Source organism: Ursus americanus, chromosome 8 (assembly GCF_024610735.1).
Source record: "Ursus americanus isolate L20-20 chromosome 8, mUrsAme1.1.p, whole genome shotgun sequence".
Lineage (NCBI taxonomy): Eukaryota > Metazoa > Chordata > Mammalia > Carnivora > Ursidae > Ursus > Ursus americanus.
This window is the reverse complement of record NC_142134.1, coordinates 52361842-52387884: the sequence shown is the minus strand read 5'-3', so window position 1 is coordinate 52387884 and position 26043 is coordinate 52361842. Positions and strand designations below refer to the sequence as shown.

The following is a 26043-nucleotide window of genomic DNA, read 5'->3' as shown; positions in this document are numbered from 1 at the left end:
AAATATCCTTCAAGAATGAAGACAAAATATATTATTAGATAAACAAAAACTTGCAGAATTTGTTACCAAAAGACCTATACTACAAGAAATGATAAAGAAAACTCTTCAGGTTTAAAAACAATGATATGACATAGAAATTCAGAAATTCTTATCTTCAATAAGAAATGAAAGCACCAGAAATGGCAAATATGTTGGTAAACATAAAAGATCAATTTTTTCCTTTAAATTTCTTTAAAATCTGTGTCTGTTCAGAGCAGAAATTATTACACTGACTGTGCAGTATTAACATACGTAGATATAATACATGACAACTAAAACATAAAAGACGAAGTAGTGATAACAGACCTGTAGAGTTGCAAAATTCTTACATTTTACAGGAAGTGGAATAATAATAATTCAGAAACACTATTGTAGCCATTGCCTGCTTTCTACAGTGACACTGTATCTTAACTTCTCTGAGGCCCAAGGAAGACAGAGAAAAGAATAAAGCCTTCCTCCAAAACCTTCCGTCACCAGAAGTCCAACACCTTTCACTTGGGGCTTACGTCTCTAAGAACAAACTTTGGTCACAAAATGCGAAGTTTTAACAACTAAAAAGGGTTCCACCTCTACTTCAGAAAAATGAGCAACAAATGCATCAGCTACATTAATCAGAAATACACTTATCTTCTTCCTCTGCAAAATGAGTTGAAATCTATATTTACCTCAGCCTCCCTACATATCAAGTCTAGGAATTGAATTTATTTAACTTTTTATACACTTCAATATTGTATCTGAAAAACTGACCTTGATTTCCTTTATTCCTTTCTTTGCTTTTAAAGTTTCTTCAGCGGACTTTGTTTTCTCACTCTTCTTTATTGTTTCAGTTACGGGTTTCTTTCCACTTGGTATAACCCCAAAGAATTTCCGAATATCCTAAAAGCAAAAAAGGACACGGGTAAGCAAACATGAACTGCACAAAATATGAATTTCAACCACAAAAAGGGACAGCTCTACACACACACTGGTTTACCTTCAATAATTTCTTCATAATGAGATAGTTCCATGTGTGCAACAGCATTTATTTCACATGCAAAAGTTAACTGATAAAATTACCTGAGTTAAAAATAATCTGCCTAATGAAAAACAATATTAATTCTCAGAATTTGGCCAAAAACAGGACAAAAATAAGCAAGTGAGGAGCGCCTGGGTGGTGTAGCGGTTGGGCGTCTGCCTTCGGCTCAGGGCGTGATCCTGGCATTATGGGATCGAGCCCCACGTCAGGCTCCTCCGCTACGAACCTGCTTCTTCCTCTCCCACTCCCCTGCTTGTGTTCCCTCTCTCGCTGGCTGTCTCTATCTCTGTCAAATAAATAAATAAAATCTTTAAAAAAAAAAATAAGCAAGTGAAATTTTTCTTAACAACAGCACAATTACTAAAGAGGCAAGAAACAAGTACTGCTTGTTCATACGTGCATATACTCATCCCACCACTCCAGGCAGAGCTAGGGAGAAGACAAATGTTGAAGAGCATAATCCTTGCCCAGGGGATCTATACTCCAGTCTGAGAGAAGGATAACTCTCACAACCCTGATCATTTAAGACCTTAATAACTAAAAACCTTAGAAATTATTTTTCTTTATATGATTTTTCCAAATTCTGAAAAAAATATTTTGATGATTACAATATTCTCTTTAATTGCTCTATTCCCTTGTTACACTGAATTAAAATGTAATCATAATGAAACATTTACAATGTAATTTACAATTTAAATCACTCACTTTTATCTTTTGCATACATATCCTTCCCTACTAGTTTAGATTTTAGCTTTGAAGAAAGTATGTTGTAGAGAATGGGAATAGACCTTAGAATCAGAAAGCCTCGGTTGGACTCTCTGCTGTAGTGATTTTTATGTGTGACCTTGGGCCGGTTACCTTAATCTGTTTTCCCGTCAGTAAAGTGGAACTCATACTACTTATACTTTACGAGAATTAATTAAATTTGGCTCAGTAAAAAGCTTCCCTTCCCCTCATTTATGAACTATTATCCCTTCATATCACTGACACATCTCTATTTGCAATTACCTCTGCTCCCAGGCAAGGATATAAGGAATACAGAATAATGAAATCTGAATAAGGATCTGAATTCCTAAGAATGGCGTTCAAGAGTCGGGTGTTCTGCTCTTCCTATCCTTAATGGCTATATTTCTGAGTTTTCAATCCTTTTTACCTGTTCCAACCTATCTATTACAGTGAGGAAAATGCCTGTTAAAAGTACCTTGTGAAGTATAAGAAAGTTAACAAGTATTTCCTAGATCCTGGCAGTAAATGTCATACTCTTAAAATGTCAAAACTCCCAAATAAGCATGTTACACACACGCACGCAAACAGCCTTGTGTCTAAGCAAATAAACAAAGCAGAGGAGGTACACAGGCACCTGAAGGTTTTTTTAATAAGCTTATAGACTTTCCTGGTTTTATGTTCTCTTTTGTATATTTCTTAATATACAAAAGTCACAAACCCATCCTAATAAAATCTAAGTCTAAAAAATACTGTTTACGAAATGGACACCTCAGCTATGAAACTAAGACATTTGTGTCAGGTGCTAAAGAAAGATGGACAATAAAGAAAGCCACAGTCTTCCATATAATTTGCAAAAAATTGGGTTTGAGGTTGACAACGACTTACTTTATTGCTTCTGGAGGAAATGAACGTTTCACATCAGAGTTTCACTTTTAAAATTACCAAATGATTCTTCATTCAAACAGTGATGACTGTTCGCACATGCACACTGCACAGCACGGCATGGCACAGCACGTGCACCATGGAAATACCAAAACTCAGTATTAATAATCAGGTTAAAGTCAGTGCTGCTTTTCAACCTGTATTAGGACAACAAATGCTTAAAACCACAAAGAGAAAGAAAACAAAACATAATTCAGGAAATGGAGTTGTTGGTTATATTGAGGCTCTCTGATTTTTGTCTGTTCCATACTGCCACTCCTCAGCACTGTTAACTTTCCTTCCCAAGTAATCCCTTCTAGTCACATCCCCTTTCTCTTCCTTTATTTTTTTAAAGATTTATTTATTTGAGAGAGACACGGAGGTGGGGGGTGGGATGCAGACTCCACGCTGAGTGCAGAGCCCCATGCAGTGCTCAATCTCACAACTCCGAGATCACCACCTGAGCCAAACCGAGAATCAGACGCTTAACCGCTTAACCAACTGCACCACCCAGGCACCCCTCCTTTCCTTTATTCTACCCTACTCTCTCACTCCCAGCACTCTTTGATGGCAGCACAACAGTTAAAGAAATTACAGCATGATCTAATTCAATATACACTGAAAATTAAAACTTTTGGAAAAGAATTTTCATCAGCATGAAAGCCAATCTATTCTACCTTTTAACAATTATCTCCAATGTGAGCAGCCATCATATATAAATATCTTTTTATATAGGTCACTAATTTGGCCTCAATTTAGAGAGTGACTTCACCTTACTCCTTAACATTTCCTGTCTAGTATTCCCAATGTTCAAAGATTTCATGAAATGACAAACCAGTCTAGTAGCTAATCATACTCCCAAACGATGGATCTAAACACCACTTTTCCCTGCACAGAAGGATTCTTGCGGAGTATACAAGTGGAAAAAGGAACAGATTTTTAAACTTACTTTTATAATCTTGGCAAAGGGAAAGCCTAAGCAGATTATCAAGGCTAGAAACCATCCATAAAGAAAGATTTGACCACATAAAAAAAAGATGCCATAATCAAAAGTTAAAATACAAACTAACTTGAAAATATCTACAACATATGTTATACATAAAAGGGTTCCTACAAATCAATAAAAGATAGCTGAGTAGAAAGATGAAAAGCTACCAGAGCAAATTATTTTTTTTTTAAGATTTTATTTATTTGAGAGAGAGGGAGCACAAGCAGGAGGAGCAGCAGACATAGGAGAGGGAGAAGCAGGCTCCCCGATGAGCAGAGAGCCTGATGCAGATGCGCAACTCGAACCCAGAACCCTCAGTTCATGACCTGAGCTAAAAGCAGACACTTAACCAACTGAGCCACCCAGGCGCCCAAGCAAATTATTTTAAAAATGCAAATAACCAACAAACAATAAGAGATGTTCAACTTCACAAATAATAAACAGATAAGCTGGGGCACGTGGGTGGCTCAGTTGGTTAAGTGGCTGCCTTTGGCTCAGATCATGGTCCGGGGTCCTGGGATCAAGACCCGCATCGGGCTCCCTGTTCAGTGGCGAGTGTGCTTCTCCCTCTCCCTCTGTGATCTCTCTCGCTTTTGCTCTCTCTCAAATAAATAAAATCTTTTAAAATAAATAAATAAACATAAACTGAAACTGGATTATTTTTCTCTAAATGTTAAAACATTAATAATGCCCAGATTTGTCAAAGGTATGGGGAAACATGCTCACATACTACACCACCATAGAAGTGAAAACTGGCATACTGGAAGACAAAAGCCACCTGAGCCAGCAATACTTCTCAAAATTTTAAATGTGCATACCCATTGTCCCAGGAATGCCATCTCTAAAAGAAATGATAAAAGAAAATAACATTATTTTTATTTGAGGAAACCAAAAAAAAAAAAAGTAGTAATTCTTATTTTCTTCTTCAATAGTTATTAGTTGAACAAAAAGATAAGTTCAAATAAGGCAAAAATTTAGGCAAAAATCACATCAAAGTTAAAATAAATTTTAGCACAGATAGCTAATAATAACAAGTTTTTCATGCTTTTACTTACAGCTACTGGACATAGATTTATCTCTTTTGATGACTCTATGAGGTATGCAGGGCAAACAGAGTATCTCCATTTTACAAATGAGTAAGTAGAATTAAGTCAAACACAGGCTTTTTGTCAGTTTTGCCATTTACTACTGATCATTTGGGATGAATTACTTCTCTGCCTCTTAGATACCTCATGATACCACTTGCCTCATAAAATTCCTGTGAGAATTAAGATAGTACACTAAAAACCTCCAAAATGGAATCCAGTCCTCTGACTCCACATCTCTTTCACAGTTTTCCACTTGACCATGACTGTCCCTTCATAGTTTCCCTATAACTCTAAGGATCCATGCAAAAGTAGCCATACCCCACAATTAGCAGTATGGCCTTTCCCTTCTCATTCCTAATATATCTGTATGTTTACAGGCAGGCCTTGTGCCAGGGACTCAGAACACAAACAGGAAAATGGCCTCACAAAGCTACCTGAGAGACAAATTCGTATATAAAGAATTCGATACAGAAGAGTGCTAAGACAGAGCTCATCACTAAACTAAAAGAGCACCAGGAGCGCCTAACAACAGAGAGCCTTTGGGGCAGCTGCCTGAAAGAAGCAACACCTGAACTGAGTCCTAAAATGATTAGCAGGAGATAGCTTTTTTTTTTTAAGTAACCTAACCTCTACCTCCAACACGGGGCTCCAGCTCGTGACCCCGAGACCTAAGAGTCACAAACTCCACCAACTGAGCCAGCCAGGTGCCCCAGCAGGAGACACTTTCGATAGTCCTATAAACCTGAGCTTGAAGGCACTGCTGTAAGTTCCACACAGCAGGCTTGTTTATCTCATGAAGCACCAGAGATAAGTAGATGCTTATGACACTGGTTGAACGCATGGGGCACCTGGCAGGCTCAGTCAGTGAAGCATGTAGCTCTTGATCTTGAGGTTGTGAGTTTGAGCCCCATGTTGGGTATGGAGATTACTTAAAAATAAAACCTTAAAAAAAAAAAATCAGTTGAACACATGAGTAGTCATTTCCAAGGTCACTGACCTTCACACCTGGGCTCCAAAAGAGAGGTTCTTGATTATGTAAAATGAAACTCATGGTAGATTTATTTTTAAAGATTGAGTATTAAAATAATCTTTAATTGAAATTAATGTGTTGCTATGACTTTACCTATTGCTTTTGGCTTTAAGAAATTTTAAGTAGATATTAAATTAACTTTTATTGTATATTATTTCTGAAGTAAATTACTAAAGTTGACCTTCCAGGGGCACCTGGCTGGCTCACTCGGTGAAGCATGCAACTCTTGATCTGGGGGTTGTGAGTTCAAGCCCCACGCCAGGTGTAGAGATTACTTAAAAAATAAAATCTTTAAAAAAAATAAAAATAAAAATAAAGTTGACTTCTATAATTGACCCTTATAATATGGTGGTACTCTCTTGTCATACTGTAATATTGCGGCTACTAAAAAAAAAAAGTACTTTCACTTTTAGTTCAGTATTTCCTCTTCCAATTTGCTTTTAGCCAAACGAGTTACCTTTTAGAAATCACATCTATCTCTCCATATAATTGATGTTAATGATACAGCCAAAACTAGCACAGGACTCAAAAAATTTTCTAAGATACCAGTGAGTGAAAGGGTGGTCTGAAAAATTTTTAAATAATAACAGGTTCTAACCAGGAAGAATTTTAAGAATCTGCATCAACTTCCTTCCTTCCTTCCTTTCTTCATTCATTCAATCATTCTTTCAACAAATATTCACTGAGAGCCTTCTATGAGCCAAGAACTATTCTTGGTGCTTGGAATAAACAAAACAGACAAAAGTCTCTGTTCTTGTGGAACTTTCATTCTATCTTCTGCTCTGGGTCCTTCCGTCTTTAGGGGGGAAAAAGTGTAACACAGGAAAGAGCAGATAAAATAAAGCACAGCAAGGGAATAGAAATGGAGAATATACGGTTAGGGGAAATATCTGCTTCTCCTACTTGCTCTGGAATCAACTAAGTCTACCTGAGAGGTTGCTACCAAGACATTGAAAAAACCCATTTCCATTCTTAGTTGTGTTGAGGAAGAGCTGTAGAATTCTGAAGCCATAGTATGTGTACCATATGAGCCTTAGACTACTCTTTAAATACTCTATCACAAAACATTTAATTAAAGAGAAAATGGAAATTAATAATTTAGATTTTAAAAAATAAGTTCTCCTTCAAACCTGCAAAATTGAGATAACTGAAACATTTAAAACTCTTTATGTCTGATCTAATGGTTATTTCAACATTTTGACATTTTCACCAAGGTTAATGTAGTCTGATTATGGTTTTTATTCATCCAGAAGTCAACTTCTTACAAGTGACTTCTAATCTAAAAAACTGAATTTAACCTACTTAAATGAAGATTGAAATTAAGTTCAAATCAAAAATAGAACTACCAACCTAAATGTCCACTGACAGATGAATACACAAAGATGTGGTATACATACACACACACACACACACACACACACACACACACACACACAAATATGGAATATTACCCAGCCATGAAAAAGAATGAGAGCTTGCCATTTGTGACAACATGGATGGACCTAGAGAGTATTATGCTAAGTGAAATAAGTCAGACAGAAAGACAAACACCATAATTTCACTTATATGTGGAATATAAAAAACAAACAAAAAGCATACAAAGACCATAAATACAGAGAACTGGTTGCCAGAAGGGAGGGAGTTCAGGGGATGGGTGACGGAAACTAAGAGATACATGCTTCCAGTTATGGAATGAATACATCACAGGGACAGAAGTACAGCATAGAGAATATAGTCAATGGTATTGTAATAGTGTTTTATTGTGACAAACAACAGCTGCCACACTTGTGAGCACAGCATAAAGTACAGAGCTGTCAATTCACTATGTTGTACACCTGAAACAAATACAACATTGGGTGTCAACTACACTTCAATTTTAAAAATACATAATTTTTAAAAAAAAAAGAAAATAGGCCTATCACATAATACTGTATTTCTCTAGGCTACATTATTCATTGTCATTAGATGTTCAACAGATTAGCTATAAAGAGGAGAGGGCTAGAGATGTTTCCATACCAGTAAATTTTATTCTAGTTGACTTCACTTTTATTGGAAATACAAAATTTATTTGTACTGATTCATTCACCAAATTCCTTTTGAAAATGTACCATATGCCGGGCACTATACAGCAGTTCTCTATCCCTGTGGCCCTTATCCTTGCAGAACTTGTATGCTAATATAAGAAGCTGTGAATAACAGGTTGACTATTTATTAATATCCAAAATGTATGCCAAGGAAACACTAAACATACCAGGTTTTTTTTTTTATGCTTTTGTGGATCTGACAGAAGCTATGAATATTTTCCACAGAAATATGTAAAAACATACTATAATACAAAAATATATAAGGTCCTTATATTCCTGGCACAGAGCTCCTAAAACCCTTTCCTAAGTGACAGGAGTATCCTGCTATTTACAATCAGCCCTTTGGATCACATCTAAGTTTATGCTAATGAGGCAACTCAGGATGGGGACTGGTCACTAGAAAGGACAAGGATAGGAACTCTCCACCCCATCCCTAGGTCTACAGGGAGAAGAGGAAGGCTGAAGACTGGTTTATAAAAACTCATGAACAAGCAAGGTTTGATGTTTCAATAGCTTCTGGGCTGGTGAACATATCAAGTTGCTGGGAAGATGGCACGCATGCTGTATCCCCCAACCTCCCATATCTCGCCCTATGGATCTTTTCCATTTGGCTTTCCCTGAGTTGTGTCCTTACGATAAACTGGTAAATATTAATTAAAGTGTTTTCTCAAGTTCTGTGAGCCATCCTAGCAAATTATCAAACCTGAGGAGGTCCTGAATAGCCAATTTAGAGCCAATCAGAAGTATAGGTGGCCCACAACTTGCACTTGGCTTCTGAAGTGGAAGCAGTCAATGGGACTGAGCCCCTTAACTTGTGCAGTCTGTGCTAACTCTGAATAGTGTCAGAATTGAATTGTATTGTAGGATACCCAGTTGGTGTCAACAGAGCTAAAGAAATGATTGGTGTCAGAACACCCCCCCACACACACACACACAACTTTGCGTGTAATCCAAAATGCAGGGTTGGGGCATCTGGATGGCTCCGTTGGTTGAGTGGGCAACTCCTGATTTTGGCTCAGGACGTGATCTCAGGATCCTGGGATCAAGCCCCACATCAGGCTTCGCACGCAGAGGGGAGTGTGCTTCAGGATTATCTCTCTCCCTCTACCCCTCCGCCTGCTTGCTCAATCACTCTCTCTCTCAATAAATAAATATTTTTTTATGCAGGGTTTTCACCTGAAACCTATTAATGGTTCCCCATGAACCCGAAATTAAAAACTTCTGATTCACATATCCTGTGCAAGCTAACTCACATTCATCTCAACCTCAGTACCACCTATATACACACTGATACCTTCTAAATCTTGTGTCTCCACTCCTCCTCTAAGCTCCATATCCACAAAGCCAATAGTCTGCCAAATACACCTCTGTCCAAATGCCCCAAAGATGCTCCAATTCATAAAGTCCACAACTAAGCTTATATTCCTCTGGACTCGCTTTTCTCCTTTTATTCCTCACCTCAATGCATAGCACCACCATTTGCCCAAAAGAGAAAAATGGACACAGTTTTTCCTCCTTCATCTGACTCTCCACCTATTCATCCCACCTAACCTATCTCCCAAATACTGCCATCCCCCTCCCTCTATTTCTATTGCCAGCGCCCAGATTCAGCGCCTCATTTATTTACTTATTTACTAAACCCTTAAACAGGACTTGCTCTGTGCCAGGCAATAATTTAAGCACTTTAAAAATACTAACTCATTTAATCCTCCTAACAACCCTATGAAGTTTTTTAACTTCACAGGTGAAAAAATTGAGAATGCCAACAAGACATTCTCTAAAGTTTTGAAATTTAAGATGCTCTTAAATGTAAGCAAAAAAAAAAAAAAAAAAAAAAAAAGACTTCTTGCATTTTCTACCTTAAGGTGTAACTAACAATTCTACAACTCTATTAGAGAGAAGCATCATCTAGCAGGCAGCCCAAATGCAATGTTAATATACATAACTCCAGACAAAGTATCAAACTTTGTGAAGTACTCAAAAAAAAAAAAAAAAAATCATGCATTTGTAGAGTCCTTTACCTGCACCAAGAAGTTTCCAACTTGGTTGGTTATAAATCTATCAGTAGAGTTAGAGATGAAAAAAAAATTTTTTTGGCCATAAACACTCCTAAACCCACAGAGAAGTAAGCTTTCATAGTGATCTTTAGCTTTAAAAGGTCAAAGTACAAAAGCTGCCATATATTTACTTTGAAGTATAACCAAAAACCTCTATTTATTTCCACTGCTGATGAGCTCAACCAACATACAAGTTATATTTGTCTATCAAAAATGCAAAAAGAAAGCAAATTATGTCACTCTGTTCACTTATCTTTAGAGCGTACAGAATTTTATGCAAAATAGGTATTGCAGTGCTCTGGAGAGTAGTTGCCAAAATATTATATCTTGACTTTACTTCTCTACTCTGAAAGTAACAAAGAAAGATAAATATTTGATTTATATTTTTAAACCACCCATCAAATCCAGAAGCAGAAATTGATCATCACCAAATTCACAAAATCTGTCCAAATGTAAGAATCTTTTATCCTGAAAAACACTAAAATACAAAACTGTATATCTGACTAATATACACAATGACTTAACTGGTAGCAGCACAGCAGAAACAAATTATGAAATAAAGAATTTAAAACTACATTAGGGCTTTACGCTTTGAAAGCAAAGTTGGTTGTTGGGATGCTTTCCCCAGAGATCAGGAAAAAGACACAACCACTCCCATCACTTCTACTCAACCCTGTGGAGGTTCCAGCAAAAGCTTTTAGGCAAAGAAAAAAAAAAGAGAGAGAGAGAGACAGATAAAAGGCACCTAGATTGGACAGGATGAAGTAAAACTATCTCTATTTACAGATGAAATGATCTTATATAGAAAAAAGTCTTAAGGACTCCACTAAAAAAAAAACTATTAGAACTACTAAATGAGTTCAGCAAGGTTGCAGGATACAAGATCAACATACAAAAGTCAGTTGTATTTTCTCGCTCTTGCAATGAACAATCCAAAATTGAAATTAAGAAAATTATTTAATTTATATCATCAAAAAGAAAAAAAATACTTAGAAATAAACTTAATAAAAGTGTAAAACCCATACTCTAAAAACTATAAACATTTTTTTAAAGAAACTGAAAACCTACACAAATGGAAAAACAGCCCATGTTCATGGATCAGAAGATCTTCTATTGTTAAGATGGTAATACTTCCCAAAATGATCTACAGATTCAACACGATCATTATCAAAATCCCAGCTGGCTTCTTTGCCGATTCTAAAGTTCATGTGGAAATTCAAGGGACCCAGAACACAAGACATCTTGAGAAATAACAAAGTTGAAGGACTTAATACATCCTGATTTCAAAACTTACCACGAAAGGAAGCGGGGGGGTGCTTACCACAAAACTACAGTAATAAAGACAGTGTGTTACTGGCATTAAGACAGATATATGGGGGAAATAGAATGGAGAATCCAGAAAAAAAAAAAAAACCCTCACACTTAGAGTCAACTGATTTTTCACAAGGGAAACAAGATAACTCAATGGGAAACGAACAGTCTACAAATGGCGCAGGAACAACTGAATATTCATATGCAAAAGAATAAACCTGAACTCCTACTTCACATACTATACAAAAATTAACTCAAAATATTTCAAAGTTAAATGTAAGAAGTAAAATTCTTGGGCATAAGTCTTCATGACCTTGGATTAGGCAATGGTTTCTTAGATAAAGACCAAAAGCTCTGAGGAAGTGATGATTGAAGCTTGAATGATGAGACAAAGGTAGATATGCAAGGAAGGATCTGGAAAAGGAGAGGAATCACAAGAACAAAAGCTGGGACAGAACCAGCATAATATACTCAAAAGACAGAAAGATAAGAGAGGTAGGTGGGGGCCTTATAGGCCAACTACTAGTATATATGGCAAAAGCTACATTTTAATAGGGTGACAGCACTACTCCAGGCGGAGCACTCATACAGTAAACTACAATATGAAAGGCATCCTCTAGAATGGGACATGAAGCAGCTCAGATATATTTAGACTTGACAGCTCTTCAAACAGGCTACCCTCTAGGTCTCATGTGTGTTTAATTCAACCTTATACATATTTTCAATAAATTATACCAGCCACTGAATTATATATGCTGACTTCTTTAAAATGGCAGCTCAGGTTTTAGTCACATTTTGAGCAAATAATTAAATTCTCAAAGCAATCCAAATTGTTTACATGGCTTCTTTTTATTTTTAATTTTGTTTCAATTCCTTTAATAGACATTATGTTCACATGATTCAAAATTCAAGAGTAAAAAGTCTCCCTCCCATCCTGCCTCTCAGATATTTATTTCCCATCTTTGGAGGCAACAAATGTTATCGGTTAGTTCCTTGTGTATCCTTCCAGACTTGAAGCAAATATGTATATATTCTTTACTCTCCTTCTCCACATAAAGTGAAACACTTTACTTACTGTCCTATAGCTTCCATTTTCACTGAATTATCCTGACATTTGTTTTATATCAAGGTATAAAGTTTTCTCTTTTTAATGCTTGTAGAGTATTCCATTTTGTGGATACAGTATTTTATTCCTCTATTAATAACTTCAATTAGAAAACATTTGAGGGGGCGCCTGGGTGGCACAGCGGTTAAGCGTCTGCCTTCGGCTCAGGGCGTGATCCCGGCGTTGTGGGATAGAGCCCCACATCAGGCTCCTCCGCTATGAGCCTGCTTCTTCCTCTCCCACTCCCCCTGCTTGTGTTCCCTCTCTCGCTGGCTGTCTCTATCTCTGTCGAATAAATAAAATCTTTAAAAAAAAAAAAGAAAACATTTGAGGGAAAAAATGTAGCTCCCAAGGCAAAAGCTGTTAACAACTATGGAAGGGCTTCAAAAGATATGGAAATCCTCTTAAATGCTGTGTATATGCCCATTTCTGTGGGCAAAAAATTTGCATACCACTCACCACATTATCAAAGATAACTGACCCAAAGAACTACTATACTACAATATAACTTGTGCACAGATGTTCAATAAACCTATGCTGAACAGAATTTTAGTCTGGGATTTGCTAAATTTTGTATTAGAGACAGAAGGACCAAATTAAATACCAATATAATCAAAAATTCCTATCTATGTTATAGAACTTTTTTCTTTTAACAAACAGCAAAACTGACCCATCTGACTCCTACTTCTTTTCCAAGAAGGGCTTTATTTTTAATCCGCATTGTGAACAAGAATACTAAGATAGAAAAGAACCAAAATTTAAAGTATATGAATGATCAAAAGTTGACTATACATTTTTCACCATAACTGACACCAGAGGCATCTCTGATGCCCCTAACTTTCCAAAGAGTCCTTCCTAAGAAAATCAGAACATTGGTAGTCACATAGTGACTCCACATGCCAGGTTCCACAATAGAAGTTTTACCATATTATCTTGTTTAATTCTCAAGACAATCACCTAGGGCAGCTATATTTCGCTGCTTTGCAGTTAAGAAAAACAGTCTTAAAAAAGTTAAAGTTAAGCTATTTACTTAAACCAAATAAAAACCACCACCACAAAACTACTAAGTGGCAGAGCAAGACGAAATCATCACCTCACTCTTACCTTCAACACTCCAAACTTCATCAACTTTCCACAATACCATAGTGCCTTAAGTCCAAAATGTAAGTATCATTTTAGGGAAGCAGTATAATGTATTGGTCAGAATTCTAGCTCAACCACTTATTAGTTGTATGACAAACTGGTTAAACTCTAAAAGCCTCCTTTACCATCTGTAAAACTAGACTGCTGTGAGGTTTAAATGAGAAAAGGTATATAAAACCAACAGCTCACATACTGGTAGTTGATACAAGGGGGCTATTATTTTATCCCTCTTTGAGAAAAAACACAAAGGGCTGCAAGGTTTCCCAATTTGGCAAAGAAATTTTCCCTCCAGAATGCTGGCGTTGTGACAAATAAGCTAAAAAAAATAGCTTAAAAAATTATGTCTGGTTAATGTAACCTCATAAATTGTCCTTTAAATAAATATTTCAAACACATACCTGTATCTATTGCCATACAAGCATGAAGGTCTGTTTTGATAGCTGCATAATCACTTCACTCTCAATTTATATGCTTTATGCAGAATTATACAGAGGTGGTTATTTTTAAAGATTATTTTTAACATGAGGTGATAAGCGATGACAGCTGTCAAATATATTACATCTGTTTTTACCTCCTGTGTTGTGTTTTTCCCCCCTGGTAAACCGTGTTATACCTTCAACTTCTATGAACTCCTTTAAACAAAATAAAGCATCCTCCATATACCCTCGGTCTCAAAAGGGTTATGTGATGAGCTTTTCATGACGCTATTAATGACGAAAGTTGAAGGCCTAAGACAACTTATTCATAAGAAAGGAAAGTTTGTTACATTTCTCTCCGCCCTGAACCGAAGCTTGAAATCAATGCTTTCGGCAGGACGAAAACAGAGGTTTGGGGCAACGCCAAACAGGAAAACAACTTTATCGCTAAGCCCCCAAATCACCTTCTTTACTCCCTTCCTTCCTCCCTTCCCCCAAGAGTAAAAAACAAACTGCTGCGCAGCCCCAAAAGCCCTGCGCGCAGCCTGCCGCCAAGACCTGAAACCCCGTGGTCCAAGGAAAGCTGTGCGACTAGTGCCCGATTTGTGGCCCCTTCTGTGCCTTCGCTCCCCTTCGGAGCCCCGCACCGCCGTCCTCCCCCACCCTCCATACCAAAAGTGCGCGGTCCACACCCAGCCTGCAAACTCTCCCAAGCCCCCGAGCCGCACAGCCTCCCCTAGGGGCTCACCATCGCAGCCCACGGACTAAGGCGCGGGCGGGCAGGCCTGTCGGCTGGGGAATCCGTTACCGGGACTCGGGATCCATTCGCGCCAACAACTTCTCCCGCGAAGTGGAAGGAGGTGGGGGCCGCGGCGCCCGGTGATGACGTCAGAAGGCGCGCAGCTTCACTTTGGCCCGGGCCGGAGGCGGGAGGTGCGACGTCGGCCCAGGTGACGCCCCGCAGGCCCCGGGCCGCTGCCATCGCGAGGAGCCACGGGAGCGTGGCGCTGGCGCCAGTGTGCGCCAGGAGTTTTTGGTGGGGGCGCTCAAGTGGGGGTTCCGTTAATCTCCCAGGGCGGGCAAACCAGGCTCCAACCGGTAACACGTGTGGAGGGTGCACTGCCCTGCATTGGCTTTCAAGTGTGCTGACCGCCACCCGCGGGGAAAATACACATTCCAGACGTACATTTCAAATCTTACATTTATTTTTTTCCGCTTATTACATTTAAATATCTATTGTTTAACAGGAGTCTCACCAAAGAGCACTTACCCTGATTTTTTTTTTTTTAGTGTTTGACCCGCTGAATTGGATTTTTGCCTGCTAAGTGAAGACCCACAGTTTGAAAACCAGACAATTTTATGTTGTATAATTCCAGAGCAGAAAAGACTTTGGTAAAATCATCTAGGCATTAGTCATCAACACCCACTCTATTTTATAAGTGAAACATATAAGGCCCAAACAAGCTGAGGGGTCCAGGCTAGGAATCTAGGCCTCTAAATTCCCAAACCTGCACTAAATTACTCAGAGCTGTGGTGCCTGTGAAGCCAAGTCATAAACAAGGTGTTCACGAGAGAAAAACAATGATCCCAAAAGCTTTGGGGTAACCAACTTTCATTGTAATAGATAAGCTACTGAATTGTGGGAAAGAATGGGACATTTGCATACAATTTTAAGAGAAATCATGAGACCCTAAGGAGTTTAGTGGGGAGAGCAGTATCTCCAGCTTTGGTCCTAGACTTTTAGTTGCTTACCCACCCACCCTCCCCTTTTTAGGTCTTGTATTTTATCACACCAATATCTCTGCAATGAAAGGTAGCAAAATTCCTTCTGGAATACAAAAGAGGCAAAGCATGGAGAGCTTGTGTTTATTAAATGCCCAGTGTAATATGTGTCAGGCATACAGCTATGGACTATCCTAGTTCAGCTTATCTAATACCCACAGTGACACTGGTTACTATTATTATTCCCAATTTACAAAGGAGTAAACTATTACTCATGAACAGGGCCTCATTGCATCGGACCTCCTGCAGCCAGTATGGTAGGGTTCCCAGCTCCTCCCATGCTAACTGAGTGACCATGGGCAAGTTACTAAGCCTCAGTTTCCTGATCCTTATTTTAAGGATAATAGTAGTACTTCATAGGGCTGTTATAGAACGTTATTCCTAACACATAAAATAATAATTTTTTAAGTCCACTGTTATTATTATGCAAGGCTGGGTATTATCAAGGAAGATAGTTCTAAAAATGAACATAAGCACTCCATAATTTTGCTTAGGGAAATACTTGATAAGGGAGGAGGGGAGTCATTAGAACCTTTGAAAAAATCAATAAAAACGATGAACCTACTCTCCAGAATAATGTACATGGCAGACACTTCATATAAATTTTTGCTTATAATCTCATAGGATCTAAACCAATTTACAATGTTCATGGTGTTGTAAATAAGTAAATAATATGTATATTTAAAGTTTTTCATATATATTACTTTTAACTTCGGTATTTTTCTTTTAGCATTTGAAGTCTTCCTTGAATTTAGGTGAGACTTAGGTCAGAAGCCTGTAACTTCCAGAAAGATACTGAACTGGATTTGTTGGACTATTTTCTTTAGGAACATTTACTTGGAAATATTCTATCTCAGAAATATACCCGATTAAACATGGCTGTGTATGCTTTGATACTCCTCCCCTCATCTGAGCTAGCCTGTCTGATTTGATCGGTCCAGACGTAAACTTTAAGAGGACTGGCAGCTCCTACCTTGCTCCACTGGACCGCTGAGCGCCATGTAAAGCGAGAGAAGGGACCAGCTGAACCCAGGCTTACAGCCATCTCCACCAGGTACCAGGCTTGTCAGTGAAGCCATCTTGGACCCACCATACCAGCTGCTGGTGAAATGCTACTAGTCTAATAAATGACCCCGGTCGATACTTTAGCACAGAAAAATCACCTAATTGTCTAAATTCTCTGACAAAAGTATAAGCATAATAAAATGATTGTTCTTTTAAGATAGTAAGTTTTGGGGTAGTTTGTTGTGAAGTGATAAATAACCAGAACAGAACCCAGAGTGTAAAGAACCCAGAGTGTGGGGTGCCTGGGTGGCTCAGCCGTTAGGTGTCTGCCTTCCACTCAGGTCATGATCCCAGGGTCCTAGGATTGAGCCCCACATTGGGCTCCCTGCTCGGCGGGAAGCCTGCTTCTCCATCTCACACTCCCCTTGCTTGTGTTCCCTCTCTCGCTATCTCTCTGTCAAATAAATAAATAAAATCTTTAAAAAAAAAAAAAAAGAACGAGAGTGTAACCAAAAATAAGCATGAACAGAATATTCATGCTTATTTTCTCCACTGTGGTGTTTTTTACTGATGCATCATTCAACAAATATTTATTGACATTTACTGTGTGTCAGCAGTTTTTTATGTGCTTGCTGGGAACCCATAGTAAATAAGACAGACAGTCCCAGCTTTCCTGAAGTTTATATCTTTGAGGAAAAGAGAAAAATAAATAAGTAGACAAAAATAAAGTCTGTACTTTCAGATAAGGGTAAGGACACACAGAAAATAAAGCAGCCTAATGAGATAAAGTCTTGCTGGGGAGAAAGGTGTAGAAGTATTGTAAATAAGTGACCTGAGAAGGAGACATTTAGCTGGGACATGGATTTGAGAAGGGGACAGCAAGTATAAAGGCCCTGATATGATTGCGAGTTAAACCTATCCAGGGACTAGCCAGAAAGCCAGTTTCATGACTGGTGCAGAATTAACAAGTGGAAGTGACAGGAGATGAATTTGGGTGGAGGTGAGGGGAGAGATCCTCCAGAGTCTTAGGCCGTAGCAAGAAGTTTAACTTTTATTCTAAGTGTAATGGGAAGGCTTTGTAAGATTTTAAGCCCCGAGATTGCTATCATTATTTTTTAAATTATATTCAGTTAGTCAACATATAGTATCACTCTTACACTTGATATTTTTTGACCAAAAAGGAAAAAAAAGACTACTATGTGTTTTATGGCAAAATATGATACCCGTTTGTTTTCCATGGCAGAGAAATCTGAAGAGTGCTAAAAACATTACCAGATGTGATTTGTTTCACTTGTCTATAAGGGAACAACTGTATCTTATTAAATTAGTTTCTCCACAATAACTGCATCTGGATTTTAACCCTTACTGGGCACTACTCTATTATAGTGTCTAGTTTAAATTTGTTCCAGGCGAAAGACCAGCCTATACGCATCTTCCATCTCTGTGGCATCTCTTTGACAATGAGAATAAAATGATAATAGGTCATAACTACTTCCACGTCTCAGTGTTAATTGAAAGACTGCAATAATGTCTTTCCAGGATATTGAGGATACACAAAGAACATAACACACCAGGGCTGCTGATTTTTAGATCGTTTTTCAGAGAGACATAGAAAAGTCATTTATTGGTGATGTAAAACATGAGCTAATAAGGAGTTTTGGCATTTTTTTTCTTTAAAGTATTTTCATCAAGTTTTTCCTCACACTCTCATTAGTTACTAGTCCAGCTCTTCTTTGCATAAATACTTCTCAAACCAGCTAATGAATAAGTAAGGCTATTAATTCATTGTAGAGTGACATTGGTAAGAGATGACACAGCAATTGGATAAGCACTGCAGTTTTCAGAATTAAGGGCATGTATTAAAAGCCTAAAATATTTTTAAGTACTTTTTTAAAAAAATTTTTATTGATTTATTTGAGAGAGAGAGAGCACAAGTGGGGGAGAAGGAGGGAGGGAGAAGGAGAGGCAGACTGTCCATGCTGAGCAGGGAGTCTGATGCAGGGCTTGATCCCAGGATACCGAGATCATGACCTGAGCCAAAAACAGATGTCCAGCCGACAGAGCCACCCAGGCACCCCTTAAATATTTTTAATAATGATTTGAGACCTAATACAAATAAGACACATTTTTAAGGGATGTATTATAGAAAACCGGGGATGTACTGTATGGTGACTAACATAATATAATAAAAAATCATTATTAAAAAAAAATAAGGGATGTATTATATATTGGATCTGATTACGCGATGCTCACTGGCCTTGTTCATCCTTAAAAGGAAGGGTTTCAGGGAAAACTTTGTCAACAAAGCCAATTTTGTGAAAGTTGAGGATCTCTTTCCCTTCCCCACTTAGGGGTATATCACTGATGAAAGAATTATTTCCATTCAATGAAGAACCCTTACCACAAAAGTTAGAATATTGACATTAACATCTTTATTGGTATGTTTCTAAACTTGTGAATAGATTATGTATGTAACAATTGGCTCTTTTTCTGTAACATACACAAAGAATTAAATCATTGTCCTCCTGAAATGACTAAAAACTGTGTATTGGTTAGAAAGTACCTGTTTGAATTTTGGTCATCCTTTATAATCTAATCACTACCACATGTAAGTGGAAAACAATTGTTCAATGTCAATTCGCAGTGTTCATGCCACTGCCTGAGTTAACTCATCGGTGTGATAGAAATAACTCTTCGCTTGGAGTCTCTTTAAAATCCTCTTCAGGAGCCCAATAATTACATTGTCTTTCACATAGATTTTTATAAGTCAACAGAAATCAATCGAATTTTCACTGTGCAACAACAAATGTGACTTTCTGCCCTCTGGATAAATATTAGCATGTCCTGCTCTGTCAAGGTTTATTGGAACATATTCCTTATAGAAAACAGTCCATTAGGTAGCTTTTCCTTTTCTGTGTTTATGATGATTGCAGATCAGCCCCGTGATGTTGACCTTGTAATCCATTTATGAGCATAATCATTAAGTCATAATCTGTCACCATGATAGTGCATGCATTCTAATTTAGGAAATTACGCACTATGTCATTTATCTTAATTCTTGGATGATATCCAATTAGCCTTCTTAATATGATTATGCTTTAGTAATCTAAATTATTATAAACTTACCTGATGATTTTTATAAACTATAATAATAAAGTTTCTCCCAAGTATATCAGTATCTTCACTTAAGTTAGAAGAAACATTTACATTTAAAATACCAAATTTAACAAAAAGCATATAACTTTACTGTTGACATACACATTTGGTTATATACATACTGTATCACAAGTTGTGGATTAATTTCCGAAAATATTCATTGGCAATTTTAAGAGTGTTTATAAACAGAGCAACAGGAATGCCAACATTTTTTGGTGATAATAGATTTTATAATTAGCATAATCTTTCATTCTCCAAACCCTACAGCTCAAAGTAATTCCAGAATTTTTGTGTTTGTTGTTTTGTAGAAATAATGTGAAGCATAGCAAATAAAGGAAACTACCATCAGTTATTTGAAAATTGCTGCTATAGTAAAAATGATCACATACCTGTAAATTATAGACCTTCAAGACTCTTGAGAATCTAAGCTTCCGTAATATATACCCAGAACCCTCATTCATATTCCAACAATGTTTGCAATAAAACATGTTTTTAACTTCCATGGAAATTTCACAGATCATCTTTCTTTTTTTATTTTTTTTAATGTTTTTTTATTATATTATGTTAGTCACCATACAGAATCTTTCTTGACATATGATTTAAATAGTAATGAATACAATCACTGTTTATACAGAGCAGTGTATATGAGAAGTAACCCAAAAAAATCTTGTAAATGAACACAAGTCAGAATAGAAAAGACACATGAAAAGGGAATTCCAATAAATTCACATCTTCCATAAAATATATAGCAAAAATCTTACTCAGATAAAGTCTAATTCATTGCCACAAAAAAGATATAAGCAATACTTTTTAACACATCCATTTAAACCGCTAGCTGTTATAGAAAGAGTTAATCTTGCTTTAAGGCAAATAAGGTCAAGTGCTTTGGACTCTACATTTTAAGATGTACCTGGTTTGATGCCTTTATATAAATATTATCATTAGGTCTAGGATGGTGGTAAGCATTGTAATTGGTAAAGTAAATACAGCAAATCACTAATACCTGGGATTCCCTAAACATTTTTTAGAAAATGTTTCTTTTAGTTCGAGTGAGATTTGCAAAACTTAATATTAAGATGTTGAAGATCACTACTATAAAAAAGAATCACTACTATAGTTAAATTTCACCACTTTTCCCTTCTTCCACCATGTGGCATAATCTAAATCTGATCATGACAGCACATCAGACAAACCACAATTGAGAAACAGTCCACAAAATAACTGACCAGGATTCATCAACAGTGTCAAGGTCATGAAAGACAAGGGAAGATTGAGGAGCTGTCACAGATTAGAGAGGACTAAAAATACCTATTAACTAAATGCACTGTGAGATCCTGGACAGAAAAAAGACATTAGAAGGAAAATGAGTAAAATTTGAATAAGGTCCATACTTCAGTAAATAGTAGCATAGCATAGTACCCCGGTTTTGATCATTGTAAATGATTGTGTAAGTTAACATGAAGCAAAACAGAAGGATATGTGTGAACTCTCTGTACTACTTTTACAACTTTTCTATAACTTCTTTTAAGTTAAAAAAAAAAAAGATGACCCCAAGGTATATGGTTGTGGTTGAACAAACAGGATTGAAGGTAGAAAGCAAGAATTTGTTTGAGGGCATGTTAACTCTGACTTGTCCGTTAGACTTGAGATGAGTCATGAGCAAAAAAATCGGAAAATTTATATTCATGTCTAAATAATATATAAGATGGCTGTGAAGCGTAATGAAATTGTAAGAAGGATCCTTTGTTTAAAAAAATTGAATATATAATTAATAAATTATAATAACCTGGAACTTACATTTCTATGATTTCAACAAAACATTTATCTAGAAGTATTTCCTTTTTTTTTAAGATTTTATTTATTTATTTGACAGAGATAGAGACAGGGAACACAAGCAGCGGGAGTGGGAGAGGAAGAAGCAGGCTCATAGTGGGGGAGCCTGATGTGGGGCTCCATCCCATAATGCCAGGATCACGCCCTGAGCCAAAGGCAGACGCTTAATAACTGCGCCACCCAGGCGCCCCTTTTTAAGATTTATTTATTTACGCTAGGACCCAGCAATTGCACTACTGGGTATTTACCCCAAGGATACAAATGTAGTGATCTGGAGGGGCACCTGCACCCCCATGTTTATAGCAGGAATGTCCACAATAGCCAAACTATGGAAAGAGCCCAGATGAGCCCAAATGTCCATTAACAGATGAATGGATAAAGATGTGGTAAGTATGTGTATATATGTATATAATGGAATACTATCAGCCATCAAAAAAATGAAATCTTGCCATTTGCAACGATGTAGATGGAACTAGAGGGTATTATGCTAAGCAAAATAAGTCAACCAGAGAAAGACAATTATCATATGATTTCACTCATATGTGTAAGTTAAGAAACAAAACAGAGGATCATAGGGGAAGAGAGGAAAAAAATAAAACAAGACAAAATCAGAGAGGGAGACAAACCATAAGAGACTCTTAATCATAGGAAACAAACTGAGGGTTGCTAGAGGGGAGGGGGTGGGGGGATGGGGTAACTGGGTGATGGACATTAAGAAGGGCACTTGATGTAATGAGCACTGGGTATTATATAAGACTGATGAATCACTGACCTCTACCTCTGAAACCAATAATATATTATATGTTAATTAATTGAATTTAAATAAAAGAAGAAAAGAAAATATTTATTTATTTATTTTGGAGAGAGAGAGAGAGCGTGCAGAGGGGAGGAGCACAGGGAGAGAGAGAGAGAGAGTCTCAAACAGACTCCCCACCAAGTGCAGAGCTGATGTGGGGCTCTATCTCATGACCCGGAGGTCAGGACCTCAGCCAAAATCAGTTGAGTGGGACACTCAACTGACTAAGCCACCCAGATGCCCCTCTCTAGAAGTATTTGTTGATGGAATAGTTTCTTCGCTTGGTTTCAAGGACATCTGTAGTATCCCAGTTTTCTTCCTTCTTCAACAGCCACCCCTAGGACTGTTATGTTCATTGCTCCTGATTTTCTTGTCTTCTTTTTTTTTTTTAAGATTTTATTTATTTATTCGACAGAGATAGAGACAGCCAGAGAGAGAGGGAACACAAGCAGGGGGAGTGGGAGAGGAAGAGTCAGGCTCATAGCGGAAGAGCCTGATGTGGGGCTCCATCCCAGAACGCCGGGATCACGCCCTGAGCCGAAGGCAGACGCTTAACCGCTGTGCCACCCAGGCGCCCCCTGATTTTCTTGTCTTCTTAACACTTGGTTGTCCTAGAGCCCATTTCTCTACTTACTGCCTGGTGACTTCGTCCAATCTCATAGCTTTATATACTATTTGAATACTGGCACTTCCAAATTTCTATCAACTGCTGATTTTCCCTGTAACCTCCGAGTTGTGTATTCGTTTTCCAACTTCACATCTCCACTTGGCTGTCTGATACATATATGAAAGTTAGTATGTCCAAAACTAAATTCCTCACCCTCCCTCACCAACCTGCATCTCAATTGATAGCACCTCCATCCTCCTATTTGCTCAGGCCAAAAATTTCAAGTAATCTTCGACTTTCTCTTGTTCTCTCTCTTTCTCTTTCTATCTCTCTTCCCCCACAAGTCCCCCCACCACTGCACACACATTCAAAACCATTAGCAAATTCTGTTGTCTCTACCTTCAAAATCCAACCAGAACCCAACAAATCTCATTACCTCTACCACTACCATGCAGGTCTAAGCTACCATCATGTCTCCCCTGGTTATCTTCTCTTGACTGATTGCCCTGATTCTGCTTTTGTTCCACCTACAGGACAGTCTGTACACGGCATCCAGAGTGATTCTTTTCAAATGTGGTTAGATCATGCACTCTCAGCTGAAAACTTTGCAGTGCTCCTCTTCTTGGTAAGAGTTTAAAACAAATTCCTCCCCATTCCCCTGCACCATCTGGTCCCATTCCCTCTGCAATTACTGCCTCCTACTCTCAATCATTTCACTCCAGCCACAGCTCTTCGTTATTTCCGGAAGGTACCAGACATGATTCTGTTTCAAGGACTTTTCACTCACTACTCATTATGTACCTAGAGTGCTCTACCCCCTGATAGCTGTGTGGATCATCCCTCACCACTACGAAGTCTCTACTCACAATCAAAGATGACTAAGCACCAGCACCACGAGTGAGAGTCAGGTCAGCAGAAACAACATAAAGCAGATTTAAATTTGAGATAATTAGCAATTCAAAATAGAGAAGAGCTGTGTATGGAGTATTTACCGACATAATCACAACAAGTAACATTGTATGTGTTAGATTTCAGTGTAGGAGACAGAAATCATTCTGGATATTTCTTTCAGAAAAGGGTTTTGTTGTTGTTTTAACAGGAAATTAATTTGGTACTTAATATGTTGGAGGGACAGGAGCTGAAGAAATGAAGCCAGACACCATAACTCGACTTTTGGCTTTAAGGTCACACTTGGAAACTGCTGGCGCTGCTGTTTCTATCACTGCCAACGCCACAGCCTCCCACACTTATGAACTTGGAGCCAGTCCAGGGAACACGGAGCTGGCTGCGACAAACACCTGTGGTGCTGAAGGGGGTGCATCAGCTTCTACCACCTCTGTCCCCCTTCAACACTTCACGTGAAAATAATCCCCAACCTAGAATTCTAAACCCAACCAAGCCACCAAACAAATGTGTGGTGGAAAAGACCTGTAATTCCCCCTCCCTCCAAAACGTATTCCCTATGTAAGATTTTTCAGGAAATTGCTGGAAAATGTTTACCCAAAAGCGAGAGAACATAATCATAGTATACTACAATACTCAGCTATGAATAATCTTTATGTAAAGATAATATAAACTCTAAATATCAATTTAACCAAAAAGGTAAATTATTTTTACCAACATGAAATGATAATATAAGAAACCTAAATCTTTATCTACCATAATAACTAATCAATAGATAGTCTAAAATTAATGAATTGAGACACACCTGGGTGGCTCAGTCGATTAAGCATCTGCCTTCAGCTTAGGTCATGATCCCAGGGTCCTGGGATCCAGTCCTGCATTGGGCTCCTTGCTCAGCAGGGAGCCTGCTTCTCCTTCTGCCTGCTGCTCGCCTTGCTTGTGCTCTCTCTCTCTCTCTCAATCTGGCAAATAAATAAAATCTATTAAAAAAATAAAAAATAAAAATAAAATAAAATCAATGAATTGAAAGATAGCAGTACCTGAATATTAAGTAAAGTATAAATGTGGAGATGTACAAATTCTAGAAGAAGAACTAAAAAGTTGAAAGATGGGAAGGGGACTTGGGGGGAATAAACACCTTAAAAATTAATTTTAAAAAGACCAGACATGGAAAACAAAACTAAAGTCCTAAAAAGAAAATATAAGAGAATATCTTTATAATTTTAGTGTGGGGACTGTGTTCCTAGCCCAGAAACCCTAAAGGAAATGAATAATAAATTTGCACAAAAATGAAAAACTTTTTCACTTGTAAGTACGTTAAAATCGTATTAAATTATGTTCTGAAATTGACGGTATTTTTGGTTGTACAACACTGACATACTGAAAACCATTGAATTGTATACTTTTAGTGGATTAATTTTATGGTATGGGAATGTATCTCAATGAAACTGTTTTAAAAGAGTTAAAAGAGGGGGCGCCTGGGTGGCACAGCGGTTAAGCGTCTGCCTTTGGCGCAGGGCGTGATCCCGGCGTTATGGGATCGAGCCCCACATCAGGCTCTTCCGCTATGAGCCTGACTCTTCCTCTCCCACTCCCACTGCTTGTGTTCCCTCTCTTGCTGGTTGTCTCTATCTCTGTCGAATAAATAAATAAAATCTTAAAAAAAAAAAAAGAGGAAAGAAAAAAAGAGTTAAAAGACAAAATGTAGAAAGAAAACATTTGCAATGTATATATCAGACAAGAGATTTAATGCTTTATATGTAATTAACTCCTCCTAATTCATTAGAAAAAGGCAAAAAATAGGAAAGTTTAAAAAGGAGATGAAAATGCAACCCACAGGAGAGGAAGTACAAAGGACCAATAAGAATATGATAAGATTAGTAATCAGAAAAACCCAAATGAATACAAGAATGAAATGTCTTCTTTACCCTATGGACAAACAAGAGAAGTACTGGTAACAATATTGAGGAGAGTAGGGGAAACTGGCTCTCATGCACTAATGTAGGAGCTCACAAGTATCAACTTACTTTCCAAAGGG

The 26043-nt window shown here is 37.7% G+C and overlaps 1 protein-coding gene across 1 annotated transcript in view; it reads right to left on the bottom strand.

The window, feature by feature from the left end:
* RFC1 (replication factor C subunit 1) overlaps positions 1 to 14905 on the bottom strand; it is a 78763-nt gene extending 63858 nt beyond the window's left edge. The window contains exons 1-2 of the mRNA XM_045770537.2: positions 14672 to 14905; positions 787 to 915 (exon numbers count right to left, since the gene is read on the bottom strand). Of these exons, the coding sequence (XP_045626493.2) occupies positions 787 to 915; positions 14672 to 14905 (363 nt within the window). The remainder of the gene's footprint in view (positions 1 to 786; positions 916 to 14671) is intronic.
* Between the last annotated feature and the right edge of the window lie 11138 nt (positions 14906 to 26043).